Consider the following 21539-nt stretch of genomic DNA (forward strand, 5'->3'; position numbering starts at 1 on the left):
AAACCTTTTACATAGTAGGAAATGAGAATCTAGCCGAAGAATAATCATTTGTTTATCCCCGTCTAACTCCTAAACCACATGTCGTACTTTTTTTCGAGTTCATGCGAATAACATAACGTCGTCGAGTGATAAGAATACCAAGAAAGGATCATGGAAAGCGTCAACAAGAAACGGAAGATGGCAATATACTCAAGCTTTTACCGCTTATGAGTAGAGCTTCTTGTCGTAGCTGTGCAGACCGTGGATGTTACCCTCGGCCATGGCACTAGCGCTGCGGACTTCAAACCGGACGGTGCCATTGTCCACAGATTCGTGAAGCTCGTTGACGCTCTTAACGCCGATCTCCTGGAGAGAATGCTGGACACCAGCAACGAGGTAGGGGATGAACTTGGTGACGGAGCCACGGTCGAGAACCGAACCAGCGACACCCTGCGCGACGAGGACACCAGCCTTCTCGGAAAAGTACCGGGCAGTCCCGGCGTTGCTGGCTTTGGTGTCCGTCTTGGTACCAGCAGCCTTCTTGTCCTCCATGGCGGCGATACTGCCCATGCCACGGTAGGCCTTGACAAGCTGACCCTCGTTGCTGACGAAGTATTCACCGGGAGACTCGGTGGTACCAGCGAGAAGACCACCCATCATGACAGTCGAGGCACCCATGGCGAGACCCTTAACGATGTGGCCAACGTTCTCGATACCACCGTCGGCGATACAGGGAACACCGAAGCGGGCGGCAAAGTGGGAGACGCGGCGGACAGCGAGGGCCTGGGGACGACCGACAGCCATGACCTCCTGTGTGATACAAGCACTGCCGCTGCCCATGCCAATTCTCAGGCCATCGACACCAGCAGCGATCAAAGCGGCGGCCTGGTCCCGAGTCACGACGTTTCCACCGATGACATCGATTTCAGGGTAGGTCTGCTTGACGAACTTGATCATCTCAATCTGGAACTTGCTGTTACCTTGACTGCTATCAAGGATAATAATATCAAGGCCAGCTTCGACAAGGAGCTTCAGTCTGTGCTTGTCCTCCTCGCGTGTTCCGATAGAGGCAGCGCAGATCAGCTGCTTGGAGGCAGGCAGCTTAGAAGCATTGGGGTAGTGGAGGTTCTTCATCAGATCGCTCCGGGAGAGAAGGGAGACGAGGTTGCCACCCTCATCGACAATCGGCAGCTTTCCCTTCTTGGAGCTACGGAGTACATCGTTAGCCTCAGCCAATGTGGTACCAGCAGGAGCTGTGACGAGGTCGGTAGACATGACAGCAGTGACGGAATCATCGAGGTTAGGGTGGAATTGAATGTCGCGAGTAGTAACAATACCCACGAGCTTCGAGCGGAGTGTTCCGTTATCTGCGAGTAAATACTCGTTAGCCTATTATATTGCTTGATGATATGCAAACTTGGAATGTGATCAAGTTTAATAAGAGTCAGATTAAAATCTGTTTCTCTACATTGCAACTCTCGTCGCTTCGGTGGAACGAAAGTTATATAGAAAATAGATGGAAAATCATCATGAGAGAAGGAAATTTTGCGAATAAATAGAACTTACCAGTAACTGGGAAACCGCCGAAACCCCACTTGGCCTTCAGGTCCTTTGCTTCTCCGACAGTAGTCTTGGGAGAGAGAACAACCGGGTCCAAGATAAAACCGTTCTCGTAACGCTTGACCTTCCGGACCATCTCAGCCTGGTCTTCTGGAGCGCAGTTGTGGTGGATGACACCCAAGCCACCCAAAAGAGCCATGTGAATGGCCATGTTGTGCTCGGTGACAGTGTCCATGGGCGACGACAGGAGGGGAGCCTTCAATGTGACACGCTTGGTGACCGGGGTGTCCAAAGAAACATCGGAAGCAGGAAAGCCTTGCCATGAAGTTCAGTCACTGATCGTGGTTTAGGGACCAGCGCGTGGCTTACCGATATATCCCGGCAGAACAAGGAAGTCATTGTAGGTCAAGGCACCGTGCTTGTCGGAGTCAAGGAGCGTATCAACATCAAGACCGTCGCGGGTGGTATAGTCCTTTTCCAGGACCTCCAGGGCCTTTGTGTAGTCCTGGAACTCGGCCTGCATGGCCCGTCCCAGTGAGTCACCGTTGGCAATAGGCATTTTTGGAAAGAGGGAAATCTACGGTCTCTATCAAAACACGTAGATGGGTAAAAAGAAAAAGATGAGATATTAATCAACAGATCGACGATAGAAACGTTCTGTTGATGGAGAAGGTCTTCCTTTCCCAAAGAAAAGAAAGAAGAAAGAAAAAGAGAAGAAAAATTTCGAGGAGAAATACTGCCTCTGAACTCCGTTGCCGCACAAGCTACTGCAATTCAGCCATACCAAAAGCAGTGTTGCGGATCGAATTCACCTGTTTCATTGGCCAGCAGTTGAAATTTTTCAAGGCGGTGAGAGAGGGGAGCTTGATGACGAATCAGCCAGTCGAACCCCGCCGAAGATTTGGGTGGCAGCACTGGTAACTAGTGGAACTGGAAGGCACCTAAAACGTCGGGTCCTCGAGATTCTGCTGGACTGGCAGTGGCAGGTCAGCTTACCAAGCATGTGTAACAGGGCCATTTATCTTCATACAAAACAGTTATATGGGGTGGTAAAGGTCTGGAGACGAGCTGTTTTCCGTCGCTGTTCCGAGGCACGAGGTCCACAGGCACAGGGGCGCAAATTTAAGTATACTGTCAGCAGAATGCATAGTGCGACATGAGTGTCTTTGTGTAAGGCCCCAGAAGAAATATTGAGAGAGGTACACGGGAGCCTGTCATTCCACGGATGTATTTCCAATTCATATTGGGTCACTTTAAACCGAAACACTGAGGATGCTAAATACTGGATAAGCTGAAGCAACGATACAAAGGAGGCCATGACAACGGCCACGGCCGTCACGACATAAACTGAACGACATCAGCAGAAACAAGGCCATCCTCAGTACCTGAGCCATGGCTTTGCTGCAGCAAGCGGCTTGTCCCATCCTTCCTCGTTGGTCCATACGCTCATACTTTCCACTTCATCCTTACCCAACTTGAGACCATTGTAAAGATGCTAGGCTAGGTTAATTTTTGATGTAATCGAAGCCGCATTTCCCAGGCTTACAGGAAATAAGCCCTCTTCTGGCCGCGGCCCACAAACACGACCTTCGGGGTCTTCAAAACGGATGTCCCGTGCTACGCGGCCATACGGGATCCTCAGCACATAAACGAGAGGTTCATCTTTGAAGAAGATTTTCAAAGTGTTGGGCACTTGAAGCGCTGTTGAAAGGTGCACAAACCCAGACTTCAGGTCGATTTCACTGACCGGGAGCTGATCCGGAAGAGGCTCCCGCACAGGGGCGGTAGATGGGATAAGTTTATATAAGTAGGATGGTTCGGCTGCGCTCATTCTGATGACGGTGGGAAAGTTAAATATTCAACGTCTGGATATGATTCTTGTAAGAGGGGAAACTTGGAGACAGCAACTAAGTAAGAATGACGAGATGAATTGCTGCCAAGCCTTCCTTATTCCCAGACGAAGTGCTTGAGGCTTGAACCAGGAGATCGATCCACATCATCTTATCTCGGGATAAAGCCAAAACAATTTATTGACTGTGGGACAGGGACCAGACAGTATTCATGGCCATTTGAGATGATTCCTCAACCTTTCCCCGTCGTTTTGGGCTGCACGACGGAAAAAGTAACGCCAGATCGACGCAAGGGGTCCTATTGTTCGATCTGGACGCCGAAACTCGCGAAATACGAAACATTTTCCGAAGAACGTGAGGACACTGGCATCTTCTTATTGTTTGCCCTCAGCTGCAAGAATTGGACGATGATTCAATTGTCAGAAAGCTCGAGCTTTGGAGATCAGCCTTGGAGTTTGGCGCTTGTGTGGCTGGTCGGCGATAAGCGTGACGATAACCAGCCACCATACCCGATCGGGAGATTTGTTTGTGGGAGGCTGGGAACTTGCTTTCCTCCCGATCTCGTCCTTCCCCTCCCACTTGCGATGCTTTCTCTCTCGTCCTGTCTTGACCTTGACGAATTTCTCAGTCGACAATAAAATAAACGACTTTTTTTTCCTTCTATTTTTCTTTTGTCTTTGTCTTTTCTTTCTCCCTCTCTCTTGCCTCTGTGCCGAGAATCTGGACCTCTGCGGGACGGAGACAACCCGTTTCTATATCAACCGATCCTCCCGCTACCTGGGTGCTATGCAGCTTCTCCCTTGAATGCGCATTCCGTCCAAGAAACCGCACAACCCAATCGCTGTCGCACCCATTCCGCCCATCGACAGCTTCGCTTCGTGAAGGAGGCATGCGGCCTACTGAAGCCAATCATCCCTTTCTTCTGATTCTCGTCGCATTCCTGTTCTCGGGACGGTACCAGTGATGTCCATGCACACAGCGTCGCTTCGCCGTGCGCAAACCGATCTTCCGACACAAACTTCGAGTCCCCTCCGCCATGACTCGACGGCTTCAACAAATTCGTCAATCTATTCTGTCTCCTCGAGTTCTTTTGCCCCCAGTCGCACCAGCACTGTCTCCTCAAACGCGTCCATCGGTTCGGCCACTGGCCTTGGGCATAAGCGCGGCAAAAGCGAGGTAAACACAACAGCGATGCACCAAAATATGGGTGGAGGTGCGCCGGAATGGTCCAACGCAGGCGCAACATACAAAGATATTCGCCGTTCGCTGCGGCCGCTCACCCAAGCTCCGAACTCTTCTCCTCCAGCAAACAAGCATGTTTCATTTCGCCACTCCAGGAGTCAAACGGTCGACAATCCGCAGTATTGGAAGGAGAATCGCCCACAAACTCCCGAAACCAGCTATGGCCATAACCAGGACATTGAACCCTTCAAGGAAAGAGGCTCTCCCAACGTGATGACTTCCCCAAAGCCTAGCTCGCCTCATCCTGAGTCCCCTCACGCGAGGTCCCACGTTAGAGCGAACCACTCCCATAGCGTTTCCAGTCCTCATCCACCCCAATTAACAGCCGCTCTCTCGGCTCCAGAACTGGAGACGTTCCAAAAATCATCCACGGGTCACCTTCGCGCCTTGTCGAAGTTTGCAAAGTCTGGTGCCACAGAGGAATTCTCTATTGATACTTTCACACCTTCAGTTGTGGGACTTCAAGGACGACGGCGACTGAAGAGGTCTGACTCAGTAGCTGCCAATCATGGCCCAAGAACTCCTCAACGACCGACCACATCAGCGTGGACAGCTGGGCATTGGATGGACGCACAGCGACAATTCTTGCAGGCTTACGAGTACCTTTGCCATATCGGAGAAGCCAAAGAGTGGATTGAAGAGATTATCCAACAACAAATTCCACCGATCGTACAACTTGAAGAGGCCCTGCGTGATGGTGTTACCCTAGCTGAAATCGTACAATCAATGTACCCCAATCGACCCTTGCGAATTTTTCGGAATCCGAAATTGCAGTACCGGCACTCTGACAATATAGCCTTGTTCTTCAGATTTCTCGACGAGGTGGAGTTACCGGAGCTCTTCCGGTTTGAGCTTATCGACTTGTACGAGAAAAAAAATATCCCCAAAGTGATACACTGCATCCATGCGCTGTCATGGCTATTATTCAAGAACGGTCTAGTTGACTTCCGAATGGGTAACCTTGTTGGTCAACTGCAGTTCGAGCACCATGAACTAGAACAGACCCAGAAAGGCCTCGATAAGGCAGGGGTTAGCATGCCAAGCTTTACTGGCATGGCCGCCAACTTCGGCGCTGAGCCAGAACCTGAACCCGAGTCAGAAGAGGACCGAATCGAACGAGAACTACACGAGAATGAAGATTCTATTGTCGACTTCCAGGCTCAACTTCGAGGCGCCATGTTACGCTTAAGCTTGGGCAACTTGATGAACGATCTATGGGACTTTGAGCCGCTTCTTGTTGAGCTCCAATCCATGATACGAGCAGATTGGACAAGACAAGTCGTTCAGTACCGCATCGATATGCGAAGGTTTGCCGTCAACCTCCAGGCAAATTGCCGCGGGTTCATCGTGCGACATCGCCAAAGGGATACTAAGCAAAATTACAAGGCCCTCGAGAAAAACATTCTCCAGTTTCAAAGTGCAATCCGGGGATCTAAAGCTAGAGTTCAAGCAGACTATCTCCGAATTCAGCTGTTGAGACAGGAATCGGGAATTAAACAAATCCAAGCTGCTGTCAGGGGTGCTCTCCAACGTAAAGCCGTCTGCGATCTTTACGATGACATCTCAGACGCAGAGGGACATGTCCAGTTGCTGCAGGCTGCCATCCGTGGAGCTTTACAGCGTTCACAGGTCTCAAAGCAGTACGAGGAGACCCAGTGTGCGGAGGAAAAGGTTCAAGGATTACAGGCAGCAATTCGCGGTGCGTTGCTGCGTAGCCGCATGAGCGCTCAGTCAGAGCAGATTGCGCAGACCGAGGAAAGTGCAGACATCGTTCAAGCGGCAATTCGAGGAATGCTGCTTCGTCAAAATATCACCCAGACGCTTTCGTCTCTCGGTGCCGAAACTAGGTCGATAGTATCTATCCAAGCATACGCCCGTGCTGCAGCCGCCAGAAAATCGCAGTCGGCATTGAACGCGTCGCTTGCTAAGGAGGTGCAGGGCTTTATTAACCTTCAGTCTATGGTCCGTGGCGGTTCTCTGCGAAAAGACATTGCGACTACACGAGAGGCGCTGGCTCAACATTGTTCTTCATTGATTGACATCCAAAGCACTGCCCGTGCTAATGCCTTGCGGTCCTTCTTGGAGTCCCAAAGGGAAGCTCTCGCAAAAGAGAGCACCTCTGTTTTGGAGGTTCAATCGATGGCCCGCGGTGTCATCCTAAGGATGCGCCTAGAAGAGGATCGGTCAATGCTGCAACAGGAAGAACCCGCCATCGTGGAGCTCCAAGCACTCGCCCGCGCAGCTGTTCTACGGATCCACGTTGGAGGTATTCTAGAGCAGCTGGACGATTGTGACTATGAGATCAGCGAATTACAAGCGCATATCAGAGCCATGATCGTCCGAGTAGATGTCGGTCAAACCCTCGCTGAGCTTGCAGCCGAAGAAGACATCATCGCCGATTTCCAGTCCCGAATCAGAGGACACGTCGTCCGGGCGAAATTTGAAGAAAAGCGCCGTTACTACCAGGAGAACATGGAGAAAGTGGTCAAGGCGCAAAGCTTTGTGCGGGGCCGAATCCAAGGTCAGGCATACAAGAGTCTTACTAGCGGCAAAAACCCACCTGTGGGAACGGTAAAAGGATTCGTACACCTTCTAAACGACAGCGAGTTCGACTTTGATGAAGAAATCGAATCCGATCGCACCAGGAAGTTGGTGGTCCAGCAAGTCCGGCAAAACGAAATGGCGGAACAGTACATCAGTCAGCTTGATATCAAGATTGCTCTTCTGGTGAAGAACAAAATCACGCTGGATGAGGTTGTCAAACACCAGAAGCACTTCGGCGGCCACGTTGGGAACCTGCTTTCCAATACAGAGATCTCCTCGAAGGACCCATTCGATCTCAAGGCTCTGAACAAAACTTCGCGGAGGAAATTAGAATACTATCAAGTGTTCTTCTTCCTCCTTCAGACGCAATCTCAGTACCTCGCCAAGCTTTTCCGACGTCTCCGTGAAGTAAACACCCCTGAAAAAGAGTACGAGAGGATACGGCACTTGATGATGGGTCTCTTCGGGTATTCTCAGAAAAGGCGTGAGGAGTACTACCTCATCAAGTTGCTAGCTCGTTCAGCTCGAGAGGAGGTCGAGAGCTTCACTTCAATCCACGAGTATTTGCGCTGCAGCTCCTTCTGGAACAAGCTTTTTGCATCATATATCAAATCTCCTCGTGACCGGAAATTCATGCGAGATGTCCTCAGCACGGCAGTAAAAGAAAACATTGTCGAAAACTCCGAGTTGGACCTGGAAAGCGATCCGATAAATATCTACCGTTCCGCTATCAATAATGAGGAGCTCAGGACTGGACAGCGCAGTCGACGTCCGCTTGATATTCCGAGAGAAGAGGCCATCCGAGACCCCGAAACAAGGGCGACTTTCATCCAACATCTTCAGGATTTGCGAGACATTGCAGATCAATTCTTCGCTGCGCTGGAAGAGCTTCTGTATCGCATGCCCTTCGGTATCCGTTACATTGCCAAAGACATGTACGAAAGTCTACTCTCTCGGTTCTCCAACGAAGACCCAGGGTACATCCTTCAAACGGTTGGTCATTGGGTGTGGAAAAATTATTTCCAGCCCGCAATCATGGAACCAGAGAAGTTCGGAGTGGTGGACAGGGGCTTGACGCAAGAGCAAAAGCGGAACTTGTCGGAGATTGCAAAAGTCATCGCTCAAGCTTCATCTGGGCGACTTTTTGGTGCAGAGAATGTATATCTTCAGCCTTTGAACACCTACATTGCGGAGTGCATTCAACGGCTGGGGGACATTTGGGGTGAATGTAAGTATTTAATTCTGAGGAATGGCTGAATGTGAGGCTAATAGATATGCAACAGTGATCACCGTCCAGGATGCCGAAACATACTTTGACATTGATGAGTTCAACGACCTTTACGCCAAAACAAAGCCAACCTTATACATCAAAATGTCTGATATATTTTCTATCCACCACCTGGTGGCTTCCAACATCCACTACATCTGCCCCAATCCGGACGACTTTTTGAAAGAGGTGGTCCGCGACCTAGGGAACGTCAAGTCAAACGAGAGCGAACTGATGAGCGTCAACTCTTCTGAAATTAATTTGACATTGATCCCAAAGCTCGCGCAAACCGAAGGTGAGGCGCAATCGATCATAATACATCTGTATTGTATACTGACAAGTCTACTTAGACCCGGACGCTGATGTCAAGGCTTTGTTCATGGAGACCAAGAGATGCGTGCTCTATATCATTCGGGTACAGTCTGGAGCCAACCTTTTGGAGATTATGGTGACGCCGCCTACCGAGGAAGACGAAGGAAAATGGATGACACTCGTGCGTGATGAGTTGAGTGCCCATAACACCGACCGAAGCGCATACTCCGAAGCAAATAGCCTAGTTGATATCGCCTCCATGAGCTATTCAGAGTTGAAGCGAACGGCCCTGGAAAACATCTTACAACTTGAACGAGCAGGAAAGATCCGCCGCAACAACCACTACCAAGATCTTCTTAATGCCATCGCCATCGATATCCGAACGAAGCATCGCCGCAGAATCCAACGCCAGCGAGAATTGGAAAGTGCACATATGACCCTTAACCGTCTCAACGGTCAAGCTGTTTGGTTGGACCAGCAGCTCAAGACATATAACGATTATATTGAGCAGGCAATGGTGACACTGCAAAGCAAAAAAGGCAAGAAGAGGTTCCTCATGCCTTTCACTAAGCAATGGGATCACCAACGCGAGCTTCAAAAAACTGGCAAGGTATTCAAGTTCGGATCATACAAATATTCGGCCCGAAATCTCGCGGACAAAGGAGTCCTGGTTTATTGGAAGGGCTATACAGAACGGCAGTGGGATCGCGTTGACCTGACCATTTCGAGTAATGAGGTCGGCGTCTTCACGCTTGATGGAAGCAGCGGTCCTATGATGGTCCCCGGAGCCAATGCCCAGGTTCCCTTGGATGACCTCCTACAAGCTCAATTCAACAATATGCAGTTCCTCGACTTCTTTGACGGAGCCCTGCGGGTCAACGTCAATCTGTTCCTGCATCTAATTATGAGGAAATTCTATAATGAATAGTTACCTCAGGCTCAGGGTGTTTCGGTTGTTTCTTTTTGGGGGGAGTTCCTTGTCCTTCAAACGCATGATAAATACTCCCTACATGTTCTTGCATTGTCTTTCCTCATGATATCCCCGCTTCCCTTCATGGTATGTTTCAAACCCCCAAAGCACCCACATGTGGCTTGCATTAGACAAGCTCGGGGCAAATCTTATTATTTTCTCCCTACTTTTTTACTTTGCTTTTTGAACCTGTTAGCGATGGTTCCCTTGTGACTTCATTCTCTACGTGCTGGTCATAAAGTCGGTGCAGTGAGACTACCTACACGATTACCTTCTCTGTGATGATTTGAACGAAACATTTACTTATGTGTGTATGTAACAACTAAATGGCATATTATAATGTTAACCCAAGAGAAACTGTAAACGTGAATTTGTAGATTTGCCTCGTTGCCGTAGCTGGGGCGTCAGGGGTGCCACGTGACGTCTTGGGGCCCGACGGCGGACGGGGTGGCCAGCTGGAACTTGATTCTCTCTTGCAAGGCGCCCTCTGTCCTCGAGCTTCAATTGTTCTCTCCTAGGCTCGGCCTCCCCTGTTTTTTTCAAACTGATCGTGTGCGCCAAACTTCGCTCCTCCCAATCGGCGCACCATGGATTTCGATAATCTCAAAAGCCAGGTCAGCAACCTGACCTTGTACGATCTCAAGGCGGGAGTGCGCAAGGTCCAGAATGGTAAGCACCGGCCCTCAGCACGATGCCTCAATAACCCCAAACTTTAGTTTCTGTATTTTGGAGCTTTAATTATGTACTAACAGTCCGCAGCCGTCATGAATTACACTGAGATGGAGTCCAAGGTTCGTCATCCTCCCGACCGTCCCCATTCGCGATGTCGGCAACACTCCGCGCCCTGACTGTGGGGTGCCACTGTTATGGTATCCGTCACTCATACCTGCTAGGTCCGAGAAGCTACAAATAATGAGCCTTGGGGTGCCTCCACAACGCTGATGCAGGAAATTGCTACTGGGACTCATCACTAGTCAGTTGGCTTCTTTGGATTGTGTCGCAACTGGACTTTTACTGACCTTGTATGACTTGTTGATAGCCAACTACTTAACGAGATCATGCCTATGATCTACAAGCGATTTACGGACAAGACATCAGAAGAATGGCGGCAAATCTATAAGGTATAGACCACCCAGATAGGACCGCTTCCCCCAACATTGGCTGACGACGTCTGCTTCTCGAACTACAGGGTCTCCAACTTCTCGAATTCCTCATTAAGAACGGATCGGAGCGTGTTGTCGACGATGCCAGATCCCACCTGTCCCTCATCCGCATGCTCCGCCAATTCCATTACATCGACCCGAATGGCAAGGATCAGGGAATCAACGTGCGAAACCGTGCGCAGGAGTTGGTCAAGCTGCTTGGTGACGTCGAAATGATCCGTGCCGAAAGAAAGAAGGCTAGGGCTAATCGCAACAAATTCCGTGGATTTGAGGGCGGAGCCGGAGTTGGAGGTGGAATCGGCGGCGGGATCGGAAGCTCGGGGGGGAGTCGCTATGGAGGCTTCGGCAGCGAGAGCCTCTCCTTTGGCGGATATAGCGGAGGTGTCTACGGGGACGGCGGTGGCTTTGGAGGCGCAACCGGGGACTTTGAAGATTCCGGACGACGCTCCAATCGATTTGACGAATATGACGAGTACGATGAGGCGGACGCTGCTCCTGCCCGGAGACGTGCCACCAGCCCTCCCCGTGCCCAACGGGAAGCCAAGAAACCCGAGGTCCCGAAGGCGCCTGAGCCAGACCTACTCGATATCCTCGATGATGAACCCACCGCTGCCGCACCGGCCCCTGCACAAACTAGCTCCTCCGTTGCCGCCGGGAAGCAGCCCGCAAGCAGCAATGGCCTTAATATGCTCGACCCTGCGCCGGCCGATGATGACGATGACTTCGATGATTTCCAGTCAGCCCCCCAGGCAGCTCCCTCATCCAATACATTTGGTATCCCACCACCTGCTTCAACCGTCAGCACGAATTCCACCACGCAGTTTGCTGCCCCACGGCCCGTGTCGGGAACACAAGGGTCCAACTTGGATGGCATTGTTGGATTCACTTCTATGACACCAACACCAACCTCGAGTGGATTCACATCCCCTACCCTTTCTACTCAAACCTCGAGGCCTGCCGCGCAGCCCGCCGCGCAGTCCAAACCTTCTGGGTACCAGGCGGCAACCCCCAACTACTTCACCTCTGTTGCCACCCAGCAAGCACCGTCTTTAGGCCACCGACCAGCAATGCCATCCACTTCATCTTTCTCATCTGCCACTAGCCCTGCCACCCCATCCGCAGGAAGCAAGCCTGCGGCATCAAAGCCTTCCGGCGATGCATTTGGATCCCTGTGGTCGACAGCCAGCGCCAGTGCAGGAATTCAGAAATCCTCATCCAACGCCAGCAAAGGGCCGAACTTGGCAAGCATGGCGAAGGAGAAGGCAAGCGCAGGTATCTGGGGTGCGCCGTCCTCTGGGCTTTCCTCCCCAGCGCCCTCCCAACAGTCATCGCAGCAAGCACCGAAAACAGGGAGCTCCGGGCTGGATGACTTGTTGGGGTAGATGTTTTTTTTTTTTTTTCTTTTTTTCCCTCTTTCTTTCCCCATCTAGTTTTCTTTTCTAAACTCGCATTCTGCGGATTATTGGGCAATGCTACTTTGTTGTGCAAAATTTTTGATTCTTTGTGAGTATGTTGCTGGAAATAAAACTCGCTCGTCTATTTTCTCAATCAACGATGCTGCGGACACTGTCATTCCCAAGCTCCTGGACTTCTATATGTTGATTTCAGCCCTGTTTCGCCTTCCTCAGTGCCGCACTGTTTATTTTGCTACTGTTTATCTCGGACTTAGCGATCTCGATACGCCGGCACGTAAATTCCCGGTGAACCAAAATCTTTCACTTCTCTATTCCTCAACTAACTAACTATCCTCCTATCATGTCCAAGTACTTCAGGGTGACTGGTGACTGGTTTCACTTGCTCGGCAGTAAATAAAACATTCCCTCCTATATACTCAGCTTCTGTATATTCTGCCTGCCCACAAGCCATAGGCGCCATTTGCAGAGTCTACCCAATCTGCTGGTACAACAGGCTGGTGTGACAGTTATAGTAGCCTCAGCACATGGATCAGGCCTGCTTAATTGCCGATTTATAGATCAAGTCTCCGCGGGGGCTTCAGCCCTCTTGACAGGCATCGACTGTCTGGGGTTGAGCCTCGCGTTGTCCCACCATGCTGGACACGCAGAAACCAACACTGGACTTGACATGTCAAATGTCTCACATTCCTGGTGCTTATATTCCACTGTTTTAATCGTGTGAAATGACGCCGAGAAATTTCCGCGCTGATCCTCAAATTTCCCTCCCCCCTTGATCTTTTAATCCTGTGCCTGTTCCTTGGCTTTGCTGGAGTCTCACGCCCAGCTCCCCCAAGTCCCTCCTGCAAATCGAGGTGCACCAGTACCGAAACTTCTCAAGCGTAGGCTCTTCTGTGGCCAGAACAGGCAACAACTTTGCCGATTGAAACCTTCAAGTCACCTCCAGGTCACCACTCAGCCGCACGTTTGCAGAAGCTCCAGTGGCACCAGCCCAGAGGGCCAAGACCTCGTATTTTCCCTGTCAAGCGGGCCACGATCTGCAACATTTCGCCCTTTGGCGGGCTTGATTGGTAGTTGTCTGGGCATCCTGCTGCAGCAGCAGAAATCCTTTCCCAAATGTGTCGGGGTCGAGAGCGAGGATGGGCGGCCGTTGATCCCTCGTTCACGAGATGGGCGCTGCAGACTGCGCCAGGATATATACCTCCTTCAATACCCAACTCAAACCGTTTGACTTGATTTACCAAAAAATCCATCAAAATAACTTTCTCATTCTATAATGCGCCTTTTTAATCCCGTCGACTCCTTCGACGCGCCCTTCACCATCAACCGTCGCCAGTCCAGCGATTGTGGCGGCGGCGGCGTGGGAGCTGGAGAGTGCTTAGCTGGCTCAAGATGTATGCTTTCAACATTCTTTTTATTGTTTATATCGCATTTGAAGTCAATCCGCTCCATACTAATGCAAATCCAACTCCTTTAGGCAAAGGATTGGTCTACGCCAACCAATGTCAGGATACACCCGGCGATGAGGTACATACACAGCCCACGCTTCCTATCTCCCCGTCCTCTTCCTTGACAACATCAACTAACAGCAATACGTACCCATCAGTGCTGTCTCAACCGCGAGTGCAATTCAAACCGCGGGAGCGGATGGTGCAAGAATACCGATAACCAGACTTGCGCCGGCGAGTGGGTTCCCGGGACCCCGGTATGTATACTATACTTCCAATCCCTGCAATGATAAGACTAGTCACCTACCCATTTGATACCTAACTAACCCGCCCCGAAAAGGACCACTACCCCTGCCCAGGTCCAAACTACGTCGTCTGCTGCGTAGAGTGGGATAAGCTCAATAACTCAACATCATCCACGAATTCACCTACGAGTAGTTCGACGCAGACATCGACATCGACATCAGAAGTACCGACTGACACGGCCTCGTCCACGCCTTCTGGTGGTAATGGCGGCGGCGGCGGCGGACTCTCAGCATCTCAGAAGGGCGGAATAGCAGGCGGGATTGTGGGTGCCGTCGCGGTGACGAGTATAATTTTCCTGGTGTTTTTCTTCTTACGGAGACGGAGGTCGAAGAGGGCAGCGGCGGCAGCGGCGGAGGAAGTGCAGGAAGCGGAGGCTGCTAAGCGAGAGGGTGGTGGGGGGCAAGGAGGTGAGGCGGTTGAGAGGACTGCAACGACGACGACGACGACTGGTCCTGAGAGTCCTGGCGTAGAGGCGGCGATGCTGGCGTCGAGAGAGAAGCTTGAGCTGGATGCGTCGGGGCGCGCACTGCATGAGATGGAGACGCCGGCGACAGCGACGACGGCGAACTTGGACGAGAAGGCCGCGGTGCTGGCGGCTGAAACGAAGCAGGCCGAAGCGACAAGGTTGGCGGAGCTGCCTGGGTCTTTGGCGGTTGCAGAGATGCCTGTCCCTGAAGAGAATGCGGACAAACGTGACGGGGAACCCGGAGTAAGACGGGATTAAGTCGGTTGGGGTGGGTGTTTCTCGCTGCTCGGCTTTGTTTCTTAATTGCTGTTTATTTTCTTTCTTATATACCCCTAATGAAATGACGAACGATCTTGGCTTCTAATGTTTAATATTGATATGGTATGGTTGATATATTGATGACCTCCCGACGCTGGCGCTGAACAGTACTCCAAATGATATAAAATATGTACAATCTCACTCACATCACCCTCGTAACAAGCGTTGCGCAACCGCAGGCTGGCACTGCGGCTTTTAGACAATAAAGTAAGTATGATATGATATGCCACCCTCCCTCCAAGTCAAGTCATGGCGGCCTTTCCAGCCATGACCATTTCTATCATGTATGCAGGTATCTCGACAGTCTCGAGTTCCAACCGGGGAACTCTCGGATAAGATCAAAGAAATCATGCTGACCAACAATAAGTCACGGTCACGGTCATGGAAAACCGTGGTGTCTCTCTCGTCCCCTTAAAAAGTTTATATCTGTTTATGTCTCCATATAGGTCATTGCTTCCCCTCGGGAGCTTGCTCCGTTTCTGAGGGAGTTGTTGTGTTTGTCTCCTTTTCGTTACCGCCGGGAGCATCCTTCATCAGGGCATCATTCAGTGTGGACTCCCCGTTAGCTGCCGAATGGGTAGTCGGCGTCATCTCTTGCTGGGAGTCCGTTGAGCCCGAACTCGGATAGTCATCCCCGTATTCGGCTCCAGGTTCGCCATTTAACGAGGTCAGACCGCCCTCAATGTCGCGGACTAGACGGACAAACTCCTCTGGGACCAACCCACTCTCTCCGGTTCGAGGGTCCTCCGCGACCAACCATCCTTGGCCGTGGCGGTACGAAACAAAAATAACTTGGCCCTCTGCTAGTGGGAGCTCATTCTCGTGCTCTCGCGTGAAGTCGAAGAGCGCAACCGCTTTCCCGTGCATCTCTTCGTCCGGGCATCCAACTGAGAACTGGAATTCGCGCGAGTAGCGATGAGTCCCGGTATATTCTCCTTCAGAGTCGAACCCTGGCTGTCGGCCATATCCAGGATCATTATATGAGCCAATATAGGTAAATCGACTTTCATTCGGAGGGTAAGTGACAAGGTCGCCTCCTGGTCCATCGTCGTCGGAATCTTCATCATTCACGTAGTAGGTCTCACTCCCATCCGCGTTCATGCTGACCAACGTCCCGCGCTCATTATCCCCAGTCACACTCAAATGGCGGGAGTAAGCGTTCCCACCGGAGAGTCTATCCGCTCCGCCATTCACGTCCGTCCCGGTCGACTTGTTCTTGCGATGACGGGGCGCAGAAAAGACAGGACTGTGTAGGTCTTCGTCTTCGCTATACGGTGGCCCATCACCAAAGGACATGGCTGGAAGCTGCTGGTGTCCATGACCAGAGTCAGTACCCCATGGCTGTGTTGACCACTGGCCACGTGAGCTGTCCCACGACGCTGGGGGGTCAGATAACCGGCGGTGTTCGCTCACTGGACTCGAGAGCCCAGATGCAGAAAGCGGAAGCGGGCCATAATGGAAAGGGTGAATGGTGGGATATGCGAAATCCCGGACCAAAGCATAGGGCAAACTGGAATGGAATATAGGGAAAACATGTGACCCAGGGCGCGACCGATTCTGAGAAGCTACGGAAAGGTTAGAAAATGTGGAGAGGCGGTCCTTTGAGTATGAGGAGGATCGCTGGCGAGTCGACAATCTGACAGGTGTGTCGGTGACAAGGGGAGGCAAAACCGTGAGGTTAGGAGACGAAACAGCCTGCTGTGGAGGAGGGGAGGTTGTAGTAGTCATAGTGGCAGTCATCGGGTTTGCAGGAGACAAGAAAAGAAAAGGCAAAAAAACCGTGGCAAAAAGGCTGATGATTGCGCGTCACGGAGAAATCGAAGGGATATCAATTCGGGGCAACGATGGTGGTTGGGGGTTCACCCTAGATTCGCATCGCGATCGCCAGCCCACACCCTCTACAATATTCCGTATACTGGTTCGCAGAGTGAGACAGAAAAATTCCACAAGTATGTATGACCAGAATGAGCGTCTTTCGACTCAAGGGTGCGAGTAGTTGTGGGACGGCGATGCTGCTCTGAGGACCTGCGATTCGGCTAGGAGGGGCACCCGGCGGACTCCTTGCGTGTAGTAAAGGCACGACCCGACGCTTGATATTTCTTGTAGGCGAGACAAATCACAGATATCGAAATCGGAAATTAAGCAATAAATACGACGGTGAGGCGAGACGCCGAAGAGATAGAACAAGATGTCCCAATGGGTCACCGTTGCAGAAGGACGACGGTGAACTGCCTTATTCAAAACCAAACCCAATGTCGTAAGGAACAACGAGGCAGTTTCTCTGGGCGGGTAACTGAAGCAGTTCGAGTTCGCAGACGCTTGTTTCCAGATGCGGAAGGCCAATGATAGTGGTGGGTTTGCTTCGCTGCAACGTGATGTTTCGGATTGGTGTTTCTTCCGCGCTCGAGAGTCCGAATTGTCAAGGGTAAACCTAGGTGCTAAATATAGCGCAGCTACGCGCTGGTAGATGTCAGAAACGCTGATAGCCAACTCAGGCGATGCGAGACTCAGCGGAGAAGGGGTAGGAAAGGTGAGGGAGGAGAGAGGGGGGGTAAAAGGCACAACGAGTGGGAAACGAGGGGATGGGCGTCTAATTGCACACAGGAGCTGTATTCCTGCGTCCAATTGCCAGCGCCAGCAGAGCCGTCGGAGAAGTGGCGAAGGTACTTACTTAGTAAGGCTGACGACGAAGAAGACAGGTATTCAGCGGCAATGATGCCCTTGCCGTGCTTTGGGAATCACTTTGACCCTGTCCTCGACCTCGTTTTCAACGCTGCAGAGGACGAAACGAAGCGTTCAAGGGACCGGCGAGTGACGAGGCGCAGTCGGGGATTGCGGTGGAGTTCGCCGTCACTCGAAGTCGTTCGCTTGACTCTTCCTGCCCTGCAGTAACTGCAATGTTCCAATCCAGGGCGCTTATATAGATAAAAACATGCCACAAATTCAGGACAAGATTACTCGGCTATAATAATGAGATTATCCAAGTCAAAGAACACAGCACAGCAAAGCAAAATGTGTTCGATCTCCGATCTCGCTACTCGACGGTCCTCCGCACGTGATTGTTTCAGATCTACTCCGTAAATGCCTGGTGAATAAGGTATTAACAATTGCTGCCTTAGTATTTCCCAATCGGGCCCACCCAGATCTATCCAATCTACGGTTCGGTATTCCGATATATTTTGTTACAAATCCACATCGCATTACTATATACTAGTGAATCTACAGAGCACCATTTGGCTGTGGTAAAGTAATATTTGGCTGTATACTTAACGGTACCTCTTTTACATACATGTCTGGAGCTCTTCCAGAGAACCACTTCAGAACAAATGAAAGCAAGAGGAATTGAGGGTAAGTAAAAAAAACCCCAAGCTCACGACAGTGCGCCTATTAGTTAGGCCTGTCTAATCAAATGGGAAAGAAAGTAATCCCAGGTACTGGTTCGATCCAGCTACTGTACATATGCCACCCATCCCAGAAACCGTTTACCCCAACAAGGTGGCGTCGCTGACCGAGTCTAAGCACTGCCCGTGGGTTGGACATACTGCACAGATGTCACAAATGAAGTTACCGTGACTGTCGCCAGGGGTGGCACCGTGGATGACCCAGAGGGAGCTGCCGTAGTGTTCGACGAGGCCACCACTGATTGTGAAGTAGAAGTACCCCCGGTTGGCTCCCCTGATTCAGAGTTGAAGATTTCGTTGAATTGTTCCGGGATAGCCGCCGCGTTCAGGGACTGGTCGTGGTCATAATTCACGTCCTGGGCCGTACGACTGAGTGTGTTATCGGTTTTGCCGACGTCCACATCCATGCAGGTCGTATACATTTCTTGCTTTCCGTCAGGTAGACCGGGATCAACCCCAGCCGCGGTAGGCCAGTCCCAAACCCAGTAAAGCGTGTAAGGCGTACCGGATGGTGCGCTGCTCGGGATCTTGATGTCCGCTTGACACCATAAATCGCCTCCCATATCTTGGTCCGCATCATGTGGGTAGTCTTTTTGCCGGGTCGTAGAGATTTCACCACCATTTACTTGATAACAGCGCCCATCGTCGTAGTTACGTGTCCCCAGGAGAACGCCGCGGCCATCACCACCAGTTCCATCCGCAGTCCACACATTTTGAACGTCCAGAAGCTTTTCGTCTTGTTTCGGGTCCGCGGTGCCGTAAACATAAACTGTTCCACGATTCTTTGGCTTCCCTAGCTGAGTATCCGGCAATGTTACGTGGCCGTTTTCTTGGAAGCGGAGGGCAACGGCGGCGCCCGCGCTCGCCTGTAATCGTGGGTATCCATCAGTCTGGTCTTGTTTCCGTTGAGTCTCTGAGCAGAGACTATCCGATTTAGTGACGTTTGCCTCTCCGCCGCGTGGGAGTATGTAAGTCATAGATCCGTCATTGAACGAGCCATCTGAGCGGGAGACATAACCCCGAGGATACCCTGGGGAGCCGATGAAGGTTCCGTTTGATGCGATAACCATAAGCTGTTCCACCCATGAATGAGCACAGACTGATGTGAACAGGAGAGCTAGGAGGATCAACCTCTGCCCAATGCGGCGTGTGCTGTCCATGGATAGATGTGTGTATGTGTGTTCTACTTTTCGTATAGGGTTGTTTGTAATATCAAGAAAGGAAAACTAACACCGACCAGCGAGTTAGATCAAGAACGCTATCGTTCGAATCAGTGAAGTTGAGAAAGCTTCTGAAAACGGACTAGCTGGGGAGTTGCAAACCTTTATAATATGTCCATTGTTCTGGGTGTAGCCGCTATGTCCGTTCAAAATGTCTTGTGTTTCTTGGTTTGTTTCAACACAATGGGCAGAGACACAAAGGAATACCCTGAAGGAAGCAAAATCCGTCGAATAAGAGATAATAAAACCTCTCTCAGTGAAGCTCACAAGAGAAGATTCAGGCTTCGATGACAGCTCATGAAACAATAGATGTTCTCGAGTGGTTTTTCACTTTGTCTATTCCACGCCAGGCAAGATGATGGAAATAAAGGGCAGTAACAGAACCTGTGCCCAAGGAAATGAGTCATTTAAGATATCTCAATAGGCAGCTCTGGTTTATGGGATGCTCTCAATCGAAACCCATAGAACTGGGTTCTGGGCGCTTGGTGATACAGTGAGTAAAACAAACAAAGATACAAGAAAGAAGCAGAGCCAATCGATGCAGGCGCGATATTTTTGTTCCGGGACGCCATGCGAGATTGAAGACAGTCGATCACCAACGTATTGCATATATCATTTAAGTAACATGATCAAGTTGAGAGAGTGGGCACAGGACGATAGGCTGTAGATGCATGTTTTCAAGGACTCTGCTGCGCGAAGCCATCTAGCTCCGTTAGATCTAAACATGGTAGCCGCATAGTGAGTCTGGAAATAGCATCAGCGCGTATTAGCTTCGGCGGATTTCGCACATATCCTAGCATCGTGGAGTCGTGGACCCTTGATGACCCTTGCAGACATCGCAGATCTGGGGCCCTGAGAGTACAGGGTGTTCTTGATTGGGTTGGCGTGCGACTGATGGAGATTTCAAGGGACCCATCGATGGCAGTACAATCAATCGAGAGTGCCGATTAAAAAGCACGCTGTTTGGAAAGCAGAAGCAAACATCGGTGCTGTGGCATTCGACTGGTTGCTGTCCATCGAAAGTCGACATCTAAGCGCCAGCACAGACGCAGGCCCGCAAGGCGCGAATGGAAACAAGCAACAACGTGGGAAAGCCCTTAATCTCCCAAGTTTAATTTTAGCATCGTTGTGCTGAAGAAAAAGCAGCAAATGGATCTGGTCGATGAAATGAAGTTGACTTGGACGCTTGGTGTTCCTTCAGTAAATTATAGTCAAACGAGCCCGAGCTTTTCTCTAACAGCAGACAACCCCAGACAGACTGCCCGTCCATGACAATGACCACCCAGTCTGATTACTCAACTCTTTGCGATGGTGTCAATATGAAACATCTCTTCCCCGTTGCATTCAACGGTGCGACCGGGTTTAGATTTTGATTATCAACCAGAAAACGAAATATAAACGAAATATATTCTCGAGCCGCATCCTACGATCCACCCACGTTCAAGTTGCCTGCTGCTTCCACGGAACGGCTTTTCGGCTAGAGTTGTCAATGTCTCAGCGCCAGACTTCCCTTCCTATTGTCGAGCTACACAACAATCGGAATAATGAGGTCGCTTTCCCCTCATTCCACATTTGCTTGCGTTACGCTTTGAAAGGGCTACCATGTAGCTTGGGAATGTCTGTCTTCGCGTCTTCCGCATCAGCGCGTCTGGCCCAAATCTCAGTGCATGGCTCTCACATTGACCAGCGTAAGATAAGGCAAAATGAAAAGTGCCTTTGGAGAGCCCAGGCTCCGGTCTCGCAGATGAAAGATTGATTGATTAGATTAGAAAAAGTGGGTATTGCACGATGCCCCCCTCGTGGCTTCGCAGCAGCTCAAGAGTCCCACCAATCAAACCAACACGGCCTGAGAGACGAGAAGAAAAAATCTCGTCAGTAGTTATCATTATGTGATAGAAGTGGAAGCGCCGGCAACTCCTCGAGGGCTGTCGGGGTATACCGCCTTCAATTGGTTACACGAAGAGTTCCCTTGCATCCATGGACCCGTTAGTCTCCATGATGATAGGTAAAACTGAATCGCCGAGTCGGCATGAATGAACTCGGCTGGTAGAAGGAAGTCACATTCGTAGCGATTGTCGATG

The 21539-nt window shown here is 50.8% G+C and overlaps 8 protein-coding genes across 8 annotated transcripts; 3 read left to right on the forward strand and 5 right to left on the reverse strand.

Moving 5' to 3' along the window:
- Window positions 1–50: 50 nt before the first annotated feature.
- On the reverse strand, window positions 51–2325 carry ASPVEDRAFT_672286 (putative IMP dehydrogenase). The gene is made up of 3 exons (XM_040815937.1): window positions 1909–2325; window positions 1546–1854; window positions 51–1346 (listed from the first exon to the last, which is right to left on the reverse strand). Exons 1-3 carry the CDS (start codon window positions 2096–2098, stop codon window positions 205–207), a joined length of 1641 nt encoding a protein of 546 aa, XP_040668172.1. The 5' UTR covers window positions 2099–2325; the 3' UTR covers window positions 51–204.
- Window positions 2326–2562: 237 nt separating this feature from the next.
- ASPVEDRAFT_41902 (DUF952 domain-containing protein) lies at window positions 2563–3827 on the reverse strand (the record flags this gene model as incomplete). Its single annotated transcript, XM_040812457.1, has 1 exon — window positions 2563–3827. A coding segment is annotated over exon 1 (331 nt), but the record flags the coding sequence as incomplete, so codon positions are not given.
- On the reverse strand, window positions 2580–3139 carry ASPVEDRAFT_41903 (uncharacterized protein). The gene has a single exon (XM_040812458.1). It carries the CDS (start codon window positions 2961–2963, stop codon window positions 2793–2795), a length of 171 nt encoding a protein of 56 aa, XP_040668174.1. The 5' UTR covers window positions 2964–3139; the 3' UTR covers window positions 2580–2792.
- Window positions 3828–4352: 525 nt separating the features above from the next.
- Window positions 4353–9682, forward strand: ASPVEDRAFT_131329 (putative Ras GTPase activating protein; the record flags this gene model as incomplete). Its single annotated transcript, XM_040806805.1, has 3 exons — window positions 4353–8403; window positions 8459–8737; window positions 8793–9682. 3 exons carry the CDS (start codon window positions 4353–4355, stop codon window positions 9680–9682), a joined length of 5220 nt encoding a protein of 1739 aa, XP_040668175.1.
- A 527-nt stretch (window positions 9683–10209) lies between these two features.
- Window positions 10210–12715, forward strand: ASPVEDRAFT_41905 (uncharacterized protein). The gene is made up of 5 exons (XM_040812459.1): window positions 10210–10393; window positions 10484–10515; window positions 10618–10697; window positions 10764–10845; window positions 10914–12715. Exons 1-5 carry the CDS (start codon window positions 10312–10314, stop codon window positions 12267–12269), a joined length of 1632 nt encoding a protein of 543 aa, XP_040668176.1. The 5' UTR covers window positions 10210–10311; the 3' UTR covers window positions 12270–12715.
- An 860-nt stretch (window positions 12716–13575) lies between these two features.
- On the forward strand, window positions 13576–14777 carry ASPVEDRAFT_83920 (uncharacterized protein; the record flags this gene model as incomplete). The annotated part of the gene is made up of 4 exons (XM_040817465.1): window positions 13576–13693; window positions 13777–13826; window positions 13906–14004; window positions 14088–14777. The coding sequence occupies 4 exons, from the start codon at window positions 13576–13578 to the stop codon at window positions 14775–14777; spliced, it is 957 nt and encodes a 318-aa protein (XP_040668177.1).
- A 507-nt stretch (window positions 14778–15284) lies between these two features.
- ASPVEDRAFT_132024 (adaptor protein NBP2) lies at window positions 15285–16565 on the reverse strand (the record flags this gene model as incomplete). Its single annotated transcript, XM_040806882.1, has 1 exon — window positions 15285–16565. One exon carries the CDS (start codon window positions 16563–16565, stop codon window positions 15285–15287), a length of 1281 nt encoding a protein of 426 aa, XP_040668178.1.
- A 1501-nt stretch (window positions 16566–18066) lies between these two features.
- Window positions 18067–19858, reverse strand: ASPVEDRAFT_41909 (uncharacterized protein). The gene is made up of 2 exons (XM_040812460.1): window positions 19561–19858; window positions 18067–19464 (listed from the first exon to the last, which is right to left on the reverse strand). The coding sequence occupies exon 2, from the start codon at window positions 19396–19398 to the stop codon at window positions 18352–18354; it is 1047 nt and encodes a 348-aa protein (XP_040668179.1). The 5' UTR covers window positions 19399–19464; window positions 19561–19858; the 3' UTR covers window positions 18067–18351.
- Window positions 19859–21539: the final 1681 nt, after the last annotated feature.

The sequence above is a fragment of the Aspergillus versicolor genome (genome assembly GCF_001890125.1).
Source record: "Aspergillus versicolor CBS 583.65 unplaced genomic scaffold ASPVEscaffold_5, whole genome shotgun sequence".
Lineage (NCBI taxonomy): Eukaryota > Fungi > Ascomycota > Eurotiomycetes > Eurotiales > Aspergillaceae > Aspergillus > Aspergillus versicolor.